The sequence below is a fragment of the Mustela erminea genome, chromosome 9 (assembly GCF_009829155.1).
Source record: "Mustela erminea isolate mMusErm1 chromosome 9, mMusErm1.Pri, whole genome shotgun sequence".
NCBI classification, from domain to species: Eukaryota; Metazoa; Chordata; class Mammalia; order Carnivora; family Mustelidae; genus Mustela; species Mustela erminea.
In genome coordinates, this window is record NC_045622.1 from 104,282,743 (window position 1) to 104,293,553 (window position 10,811).

General features: G+C 63.6%; 1 protein-coding gene across 7 annotated transcripts in view; it reads right to left on the bottom strand.

Annotated features, from left to right (window-relative positions):
- SYT7 (synaptotagmin 7) overlaps nucleotides 1-10,284 on the bottom strand; it is a 63,522-nt gene extending 53,238 nt beyond the window's left edge. For all 7 annotated transcript variants that reach the window (XM_032356936.1, XM_032356934.1, XM_032356930.1 and 4 more), the window contains exon 1: nucleotides 9,877-10,284. In XM_032356936.1, coding sequence (XP_032212827.1) covers nucleotides 9,877-9,907 — 31 coding nt within the window. In that variant the 5' untranslated portion in view covers nucleotides 9,908-10,284. The remainder of the gene's footprint in view (nucleotides 1-9,876) is intronic.
- Nucleotides 10,285-10,811: the final 527 nt, after the last annotated feature.

The following is a 10,811-nucleotide window of genomic DNA, read 5'->3' on the forward strand; positions in this document are numbered from 1 at the left end:
CTTTGGGCAGGTCATGTGCCCTCTCTGGCCTCGGTGCTCCCACCTGTGCCACTGAAGGGGCGAACCAGATGGGAAGAGCTAATGTACCCATGCTGCCGACACGGCGACAGTCTCGGTTCTGGCCAGTTCATATACGTCAGCTCCTCGAATCCCCCCAGCGGTGCCCTGAAGTGGGTGCCATTATCACCTCCCCTTTATGGATGGGGAAATGAAGCAATGAGAGGTCAGCTTGCCCAAGGTCACATGACTAATTGATACATGCCAGAACTGGGATATGAACCCCATTACTTAAAAAAAATTTTTTTTTTAATTTGTATTTATTTATTTTAAATCACCTCTACACCCAATGTGGGCTTGAACTCATGACCCTGAGCTGGAGAGCGGCATGTTCCAGCAGCTGAGCCAGTCAGGTGCCTCGGGAACCCCATGACTTTCGATCCAGAGCCCATGCTCTGGCTGCCACTCTGCATTCCGTCCTTCATGAGTCCCTTAGGTGCCCCGGGGAGCCCCTCCCACGTCCCTCTGCATGGGCACCCTTGCCATCACGCTTCCACGCAGGAAGCAACCGTGACCATCACGGGGCTGCGTGATGCACTGTGTGTCGGCTGATACCGCTATGCCCACTCCCGCGCTTCCGTCTGCAACAGCCACACTCGCTCCGTCCTGCAGCTCCGCGAGCTTCCTGGCGCCCGGAAGAGGCCAGCTCCAGCGGGGCCACATGCACACACACACACGGGTCCTCTTTTCTGGGCGCCAGCAGACTCGCGGGGGGCCCTGTGCCAAGCGTCAGCACACGGCCACGTGGCAGTGACGTGGGCCACCACACCCCTTCTCCTCGGCCCCGCTCTAGTGCCTGGGTGGCTCACACATCACATTGCACACCTGCCAGCACCCCCATCCACGCTGCCTTTCCTCACGCCTCTCCCCTCACAGAAGCAGGCCCCTTCTCCAGGAAGGAAGCAGGCACACGCCCAGCCTGGCTCCCACGGCCTGAAGATGCCAGCCAACTCAGGGGCGGGGAGGGAGAAAGAGCCACCGCCCAGAGGATCCGAAGGGCCTGGGCTCCGCGGTTCCTGTCTGACACTAAGCCCTCCCTTGGTCTGAGGGTCGGGGCTCTCGAGACCCAGAAATGGGGTCAGATGGGGGCATTGAGGGAATCGCTGCCCATCACGTCTGAGTAGGACCGTGGAGCTGTGAGGGTGTCTCTGGCCAAGTTAGCCCGGCACCCCCCTCAGCACCCCATCCTGGTCCCTGCTCTCTCCTCCCCCTGCCCAAGCATCTCAGAGTTCTGGGTATTTTTAGGCCTCAGCTGACAGGCTGTGAAACCGCTTCCTTCGCACCTCCCCAACCAGGCGGGGGCTGAAGAGGGAGGAACGGGGTGGGGGGGGCCACACACAGCCGATTCATGAGGCTCCTCCGGGGCTGGCAGGTGCCAAGCAGGGAGTGAGGGGTGCCTCCCTTTCCTTTCAGAGCCTCCCCTTGGCTGAGAGGAACCTTCCACTGAGTCTGCGGAGAGGGAGAGGAGTCAGGGTGGGAAGGAAGCTCCACCCACTCCGGGGACCTGAGAACAAAGGCTTCAGGGGATGCCTCCAGCACTACAGAGGCAGTGGGGACACCCTCTGAGTCCAGCTCTGCAGCCAGTACCAATTCCCAGCACTTCCTTCCAAGCGATGGGCCGAGAGACAGGCTGGCTGGGGTCCCAGTGGGATTAGAGAGGCACCAGGCTCCGCGGCCGTCGAGCCCGGTGGTTAGGACCCAGGTTTTGGAGTCAGGCTGCCTTGTAATCTCATCCCGGCTCTGCTGAGTGACCTGGTGAGACAGTTCACCTCTCTGGGCCTTCGGCTCCTCACCTGTACGACAGTGGGGGCAGTGTCTCTCTCGTCGGGCTGCCATGAAGGTGAGATGGAATGCCAAACGTGAAGGACAAGGTGATCCGTTGACCCGCCAGGCCCTGCTGGGAGAGCCTCCCCTGCCACCTTTCCTGACCCGCCCTTCCCTCCTCACCATTATGTTCTTCAGTGCCCATCTGACCCAAATCCCCAGGGAAACGAATCCCCAGTCAAGGTAGGCGGGCCAGGTAGACCGTCATGGACTTCCTGCTGCCCGTGCACACCCACACCACATGTGCACATGGGCCCAGATCCCAACATGTCTGTGTGCTGCTGTCGCCTGGGGGGCGAGGGTGTTTGCCCTGGGACGAGCCCCGAGGGAAGTGAGATGATGTACCCAAGCCCTATAGGGAATGGGCCTCCGTGCCAGGGGCCGTGGGGTTGGAGAGGAAGGTGCCTGCCCAGTTGCTGTGCAGACAGGCTGGCTCTGGTGGGGGCCCCCCAGGGCCTGGCCTTGATGACCATGGTGTGGGGTGGGTGCAGAGTCGACCCCCAGGAGGATAGATTGTGTACACCGGGCCCTGGGTCAGCCTACCTGGGTGGGGGCTGTCTCTGATACCCCATGTCCCAGGGTAAGCCCCCGGGGAGTGTCCATCTGACCTTTCTTCACCTGGTGCCTCCCTGACTGCCCATTACCTGGCCCAAGCTTGCCGAGGGCAGGGCCCCAGGCCAGCGGAGCTCTGCAGACGCCACGGTGTGGTGCCTCAGACTCAGCCCTGCACAGGGGAGAGACCCAGGAAGGGCGGGGCAAAGGTGGGGACACATGCGTTAACCTGGGACTCCAGCTCCATGGACCTGCCTCCCTCTGGGCTTCCTACCCTCCACACCACTGCAAAGTTCAACTTCTTTATAGAGATCTGCTTCAAAGTCACCCATGGCAATCCATGGTCCTAATTAAAAAAAAAATACAGTCTTCCTGTTTCAGAATGCCAAGACCTTCAGAATCTGTCCTAACCCACCTTTCCCAAGCCTCAGCTCTTGCTACTGGCCCTCCCTTCTAGCCCCTTTCAGGCTCCCATGGCTGCTTCCACGGAACAAGAAACTGCTTCTGGGCCGTGGCACGCGCTGTCCCCTCCACACCGAACACGTCACCCCTGCTCGTCCCGTGGGAAGCTCTTCTTCTTCCTTCAGAACCCAAGGCCCTGGACTCCAAGCTCACGCTCCTGGGTGGGCTGGTGTTTGCTGGAACTCCCAGCCGACTTCTAACTGCAAGCTCCCCCTTCCCAGGTTGGTCGGAGGATGGAAGAGCTAATGTGTGCCAGGTGCTTCGGATGGCACCTGGCACATAGGGGTCGCTCAACACATGTTTGCGATCCCGAAGGTAACGGACTGACACCGCCTCAGTGAAGCTCTCCCTGACTCCTCCTCCAGCACCACGGCTGAAGCAGGCACGTCCTCCTTGGAACTCCGGGAATGCTCATACCAGCCATCAATCACTTGGTGCAGGACAGTGTTGACAACAGCTGTCATTGCCTGTGTGTTTACTATGTGCTGGGCTCTTAGCTAAGGCTGTTTCCCGCCTTACCCCGCCTCATCCTCCAAGCCTGTGAAATAAGAACCATGATCAAACCCATTTTGCAGAGAAAGAAACCGAGGCCAGAAGAGTGGAGCGACTTGCTTTTGGGACAGAGCAGCCAGTGTCTCTGCTGAGGTTCAAACATACAGCTGGCTGTTTGACCCCAGAGACCTAGCTTAAGTAAGCTGCCCCCTGTGCCACATATGTGAAGCGCTTAGGACATCCTGAGTGCTCCCCAAGCAATCACCTGACATGATTAAGGCACTCGTGTCATCAAGGGAGGCCACAGGGTGTGTTGGGTGCCCTGAGAGGGGCTTCCTGAGGCTGGTCCCCCTACAGAGCCTGAAACCCCCATTCCTGGAGACAGACGGTGAGGGCTGGGAGGGGCCCTCGAGCTGTTTGGGGTGGGTCAGGACCGTCAGGAGGCGCGCAGGACCTGGCAAACCAGGGGTACCAGAGTGAGCCAACGTGCTAGGAGGCTGGAGCGGGCCCAGGTTGAACAAGGGGGAGGAGGCCTGCCGTGTGCTGGTGGAGCTGGCCACCGCTCTCCGGCCCCGCTGACACCACCCGTGGTAATGAGACGGATCCAATTTGTACCCAGGGCCCCGCCGGGAGCAGCTGCCGCTGCAGGGTTTGAAGTAATTTAATTGGACACATTAGCCGCAGAACTGTCCTCTCTGCTCCCCTCATGCAGGGCCTCATGCGGGCACCCCTTGTGGCCACCCACACCCCACGCCACCCGGGCCTGGCTGAGGGGGGGGGGCAGGGTGCACCGTTCACCAACCAGCACCGTGAGATCCCCACCTGCTAGGGCTGACCCCCCCCTACCCAACCCTGTCCCACCCCACCCTGGCAATCGTGTTCTCTCATTCCAGGGGCTCCTGAGGGCTCTAGAGCTGGCTGGGTTCTGTAGGTGCCCCCTGAGGCTGGGGCTCAGACCTGTCCCTCCTGTCTCCTCTGCTAGGCAGAACGGGTCACCCCCTTCAGCAGGCTGCCAAGAGTCCCCTGCTTCTTGCACGCTGAGAAGGGCATCAAAGGGGCAGGGCCACTTCCAAGATGGGGGTGGGGGTGGGCCTCCTTTCGGGGCTTCGGGGGAGGGGTGCACACACGCACACGAAATCACAGTACGTGCACACAAACACACGCACGCTGACGGACCCACATGCTGTCTCGGAGATGCCCGGATCTGCACACACCAAAGCTCCCAGGGCCCTCCGTCCACACCTGCATACGCCCGTGCAGCCAGGTGAGGCCCTCGCTGCTCCCAGCAGATGGAAGCCTCAGAGGCCGCCAGGCGGCAGGTGGGAGGGTGTGGCGGGGTGGGGGGGGGCGGGCAGGCAGGGCCCCTGGAGGGCATCTGCCTGGACTGACTGGGGATCGGGCCAGGAGAGGCGCCTCCCCGCTGCTTCCCGTCACCGCTCCGCGCACCTTAACGCACCTAACTACAAATACACTCATTACTGCTGTTTACAGCCGGCACTTAGATCAGCGAGCACGGCTCAGCTGTCACCCGCCGTCATATAGGGCAGGGGCAGGGGCAGGGGCATGGAGCTCCCCCACCGCCCCCGGCTGCGCCCTCACCAGTTACTGTTTCTGTGCATTCAGTGACAAGGATACATCAGTTCCCCCAAGATCCCGGCTCCTGATTCAAGTCAGCTCCCCGCCCAGTCCAGTGCCCCCCACCCCCAGGAGACACACCTCCTCCAACGGGTTTCCCGGAGGAAGCTACCGAGCCCCCTTGGAGCAGGACCAACGTGTCGGCCCACTCCCAAACCAACTGGGTCCAGAATTCCAGGCGCAGGCTCTGGGCACTGTCCAGCCCCTTCCACAGGTCCCACGCTGCTGTCTGCCAACTCCGTTCCACCCCCTGGGGAACGCTGCTGGGTGAGACCAAAGCCCTGCCCTCCAGACACAAGCTGGACAGGGCCCAGCCGGGCTGCCCCTACTGCCTGGAAGGTCAGGCACATTCATGGCCACCAAACTGGCACAACCCTCCTGGCACCTCTGGCCGGGGTTCCCTTTGCAAGGCAGGCGGGCACCCGGGCCGAGGCTGGCACCAGCCCGCTCCGGCACCTGGCCAGACCAGTGACCGCCACGACAGCGCTGACCTCACCAGCCTCACAGGCCACCTGCCGGGCACTGCCCACGGAGCTGCCCCTGCCCCCCCCGCCCCCCCGGGACGTACTGGGACCTCTGAGGAGACTGTCATAGAGACTCCCCTTCCAGCCGTGAGTCCCTGGCTCAGGACTTGGCCTCCCACCGGCCCCACATGGCCTCCCTCACTGCCGTGCCCAGCCTTGATCCCCTGGGGGAAGCAGTTATTGAAAACGGTCCATCAGCTTCAATAAGTATTCAAAGTCCCTCAGAGGATAGAAGGTGGGCGGGGAGTGGGAGTGGGAGGACAGGAGGGGTGTGAGAGGGAAGGAACCACCCACTCCTCCCCTGCCTTTCCCTCGAGGCCTCCGGCGACAGCTGGGCTGGCGGGGGTGAGAGAGGAGAGTCCTTCGCTGCTAGGCTATGTTGCCTTCAATGCCCCTTGGGTTCTAAGCTTGGGGCGAGCCAAGGGCCCAGCTGCCCAGGGCCTGAAACCCACCTGTTCCCTTGCCTTCCAGCTGTCCCTCACCTGTCACCTGCTGGCCTACATGTTCTCACCCCAATCCCACCAGCTCTAGCCTCTCTTCCCCCACCAGGAGGAGCTTCGAGACTATCTCCCTCCCCACTGTTCCCCAGTTCTCAAGCACCCAGCTGGCTGGTCACTGCTCTCACAAAGCCACCAAAGAACATGACCCAAGGCCTCGGAGGGGTCGTGTCTCCACAGGAGCACGCAGCATGGGGCCAAACCCACAGAAGCCCTCCCTCCCACCCAGGAGTTCAGACACCCCCCGCCCCCGCCCCAACCCCGTCCTGTTCACGGCCTGTTGGCAGATAGCTGGCTCTTCAGCCCTAGACTGGGACCAAAGCCCGAGATGCAAGCCAGGGAGGTCTGGGCCTGTGCAGATGGGGTGGGGGGGGTAGAGAAGTGGGTGGAGGGGTAGATGGGGTAGGGGGAGAGTTTGACGGTGAATCAACCCGTCAGACAGTCAGGCCTCATGGACCTTCCCACACCTCAGTCCTTGTCCCTAATCCTGGTGGCCCTTTCAGCCCTACCCCTTCACTCCTGCCCCACACATCACCCAACGGCCTCTGTCCTGAACTTGTGCTCAGCAGGTGGAGGGTGAGCCTGGACAATCTCATGGATCCTTCTGCCTTGAGATAGGAGACCCACTGTGCCAAGGCCCTCTGCCCCATGCAGCATGCGTGTCTCCTGTGCTCCCTGACAATGACCTTTCTGGCAGAGTTGCTGTAGGGGGCAGAGCCCACTAACAGGTGGGACAGACAAGACTTCCAAACATGCTACCCCAGGGGCAAGCTCACAGAGGGCTGGGGGCAGGCAGACAGCCTCAGGACCTGACCTCTCTCCCGGGACTGGCCCCGACTTTCCCTCTCTGGCCTTGCTCGCTCACTCACTGCAAGGTCACCTCTCCCTCCCTCCCTCCCCCCCCTCCCTGAAGCTGTCTTGCCCGCCCACTGCAACGCTGACCCCTGCAGGCCTGCTGAGGCCCTGCCTGGCCCCGGGCCTGGGTCCAAGGGACACAGGGAGGCCTGGCCAGGCCAGCTCCAGGATGAGCATAGGAGGAGGGTTGAGGACAGAGAGAGGGCCGCCTGCCTCAGGGAGGGGACAGAGAGGAAGTTGCAGGCACCTGCTGGGTAGGTTGGACAGAGTTTGGAGTAGAAGCCAATGGGGGTGTGGGGGGGGGGGCTGGTCTTCCTTCTTCACTGGGCTCTGGCTTTTTCCCACAGTCCCTTGCTTCAGCTGAGCTAGATCCCAGAAGTGCCTCAGAGCCCTGGGCCCAAGTGGGTAGGGAAATGTGGACAGGGTCTTAGCATCAGGCTGAACCCTGTGGAGACCAGGGTGAGTGCGCTGAGGGAGAGGGTACCTCGGGGACACTCTGGAACCAGCCTGGAACATGGAAGAGCAGGAGAACATGAGAGAGGAAAAACTGTAAAAAGGACTGGGCCACAGGTGTCCTTGGGAATGGGATGAGGGAATCGGGACAGATAAGGTACTGGTTGGGGGGGACCAGAAGGAGGGGCCTGAATCACACAGGAATTAATTTGCATATCTCGCCCCTACCAGGTGCCAGGCAAAGGGGAGGTAGGGGAGAGAAATGGGGGACACACAGCCCCGCCTGGGGAAGTAGAGTCTGGGGGACCTGAGGGAAGCCGGGGGGTTGGAGGGAATGCGTAGGCTGGCCTGGAGCTGTAGGGATTCTAGGAGGTGGGCGGGGATGCAGAGAGGCTTGGGTACAGAGGCCAGATTGATGATGACTCTGGCCCCTCAGAGAGAACCCACGATCAAAAGCAGATTCTGCCTTCTCCAGCCTGTTTCTGACCCCATCCAGTCCCGTGGGAAGTGAACCCCAGGCCTTGCCTGTTCCCGGTGGGTCAGTGCTGCCCCTTCCCCTGGCACTGGTGGGCCCTGCAACCGAAACTGGGTAAGACAGGTCTCCACCACAGAGGGAGGCCTGTTTGGGGGGCGGGGAGAGAGGGAGACACCCCAGGGGCTGCCACGAAGCCAGGGGCAACACTGGGTTGCAGGCCCTTTGCCCAGAAGATGCCAAGCATGTCAAGTTGGCCTCCACGCAGAGGGCAGAGGTGCTCGGAGGATCAGTGATGTCATGGTGCCCAGGCGTGGGAGGAAAGAGGAGGGAGGCAGAAGGGATGAGGGCAGGCACCCAGGCCACCGGGCTAACAGGAAAGGGGAGGCTGCCAGCCTGGCAGGGCAGGGGGAAAGGGAGTGTCCTCACTGCATCTCCTCTTCTACCTCATACCCTAGAGCTGGCCTCTGAACCAAGCGGTTGGTTTCTGGGAGGGTGATCCCAGCCAGAGACTGCCTCAGCCCTCAGTCCGAGAGCTGGGAGCTGGCAGCCTCGTGGAGGAAGAGGCAGGGTCAGCGACCTGGGTTCAGAGAGATGAAGGGAGGGGTGTCCGAAGGCAATGTTCCTTCAGCCATCACCTGGAGGACATTCATGGATGGGCATGAGGTTCCGGAGAGGGAGCCGGAGTCTCTCTCCCTCTTATCCCCAAGCACTAAGTGAATGTAATGCCTGGCACCCAGTAGGTCCTTCTCAATGGACTTAGTAGGCTGCGACGATTTGATGGGGGTGGGGGCCCGACTCCCCAGGAGGCAGGGACAGGCTGAGGCTGTCCCTAGAGGGAGAACAAATGTGGGGCTGGGACAAGAGTGGACGAAGCTGGTGTCCATGGGACTGCCCTCAAAATCCTTGGGGCTCAAGGTCCCTTCTACGGAGAGCCTTAGGGCGGCCCCCTCCGCCAGCACCCCCAGCCCAGGGAGGCCAGCAGTGGTACGCCTGGAGGCTCGGCAAGTCCTCAGGCTGGGGTGCCTTGCTTCTAGCATCACAGAGAAACCCAGAAGCAGAGACCCCGCTGCCAGAACTGGCAGCCTGGGGGGTGCTGGGTCTGGGGTGGGGCACCCCAGGTGGGAGCTGAGGCAGCTGGGGCAGGAGCTGCAGGGGACCTGCCTACAGGTGGGCACTGTGTGAGGAGGCGTCAGGAGCCAAGGAGGAAATGGCAGAGCAATTTCCCGAGGAAGGAGGAAAAACTCCTCGGCTGGGCTTGAAGGATGGCAAGCAGACGTGGGCTCCTGGGCCACTCCCCGGCTCCTTCAGGAGAGATGCAAAGGAGCCCGCCCCTCCCCCTCCTTCCCCCGACAGGACTGGAGTGAGTTTGGGGATCTTCGCTTTCCCCCTCCCCAAACCCAGGATCACATTCCCCTGGCACCCCATTCTCCCCAATCTCTGCTCTCTTTCCCTTCAGGTACTCCTGTCTTCCTCGTCAAGGCTCCTGCGGCTCCCCTCCCTCCCTCGCCGAAGCCCCCCTCCCCTGCTACTGCACCAGATTCCCACTTGCCCCTTGGCACCCTCTCAATTCACAGCTGGCACCGCCGATGTCACTCTGCTCCCCGGTGCCCACAACCTTGGCCCAAAGCTGCCTGGGATCCTTGCCCTGGGGTCCCCCAGCGCTGGCACCCGGGGGCACTGGTGCTGGGGACCCGGGGGTGCCTCTGAGGGCACTGCCCGGTTCCCGCGGGGGCAGTGGCTCCTCGCTCCGCCACACACGTTGTCCTTGGGCTGCTGGGGGGTGGTGGGGGGAGGAGGTCCTTGTGGGGACACTGCGAAGCCGGCGCCGGGCATCAAGCCTGGCAGCGCCGGGACTGCGGGGCCCGGGGTCCGAGTCGCTGCCGCTCAAGCCCGCGCCCCCGGGGCTGGAATGACCCCGGGGGGATGGGGTGAGGTCTGTGCGGCTCGGGCCGACAGCCGCCCCGGGCTGGGGCTCCGAGACGGCGCCCGGCGCTGCCGCCGTCCTGCCTGCCGGTGCGGGGCGCCCCAGCCCGCCCGGGGCCGCGCTTACCTGGGCTGGCCGCCTCCGGGTCCCGGTACATGGTCCCCTCGTCGCCGGCTCCCTCCGGGCTCCTCAGAGCCGCCCGCGGCCGCGCGCTGCTCCGCCGCCGCTGCAGGGCATGGGGCCGGGCGACCCCCGGGGGCGGGTCCGAGGGCGGGGGCCGCGCGGGCTGCACCGAGCCGCGGAGCCGGGGAGCGGGGGCCGCCCGCCAGCCCTCCCGCCCGCCGGCCGAGCACGCCGCCGCCGCCGCCGCCGCCGCCGAGCCGCGCCGAGCCTCCTCCCTCCGGCCTGCGCGCCGCGTGTGCGCGCCGGAGCGTGTGTGAGTGTGTACGAGGCCGTGTGTATGTGTGTGTGTGAGCGCGTGTGTGAGCGCGCCCGGGGCACCGCCGGCGCCGCCCGCCCGCTGCCGAGCGCCGCTGCCACAGCCACCGCGGCCTCCCGCGCCCGCTGCTGCCCGCTGCCGGCCGCGCGCCGCACTGCAGCCCCGCTCCCGCCGCCGCCCGGAGCCGCCCCGAGGGCACCAAGCCGCCCCGCGCGCTCCGCCTGCAGCCCCCGCGGGGAGGGCACGGAGCCCTCGGGTGGGCCCTGCGAGCTTGCGGGTCCCGCCGCACTGCTTGACCAGCCCGGCCGGGACGCCCCTGATGGCAGCGGCTTCGAACCGCGCGCGGCTGTGCGGCTGCCCACCTCCTCCCAGGTGCCCTTTGACTCCGTTCCAAGAGGCGTGTAAAACCACTCCGGGTTTTCCGCTTGGTGGCGGCTCGAGGGCGTCAGCTCGGGACTCGACACAGTGCTGGTCCCGGGAAGTCGGGCTGGTGTGTGCAAAAACCAGGAATGGATTTTTTTGCCTGGGCTGAGCCTGGGTCCGCCACTCTGGCCGTCCTCCCGAATTGAACACAGCCCGAGCAGAAAGGGCCAGGATCGCCACCCTCAGTGGAGGACGAGGC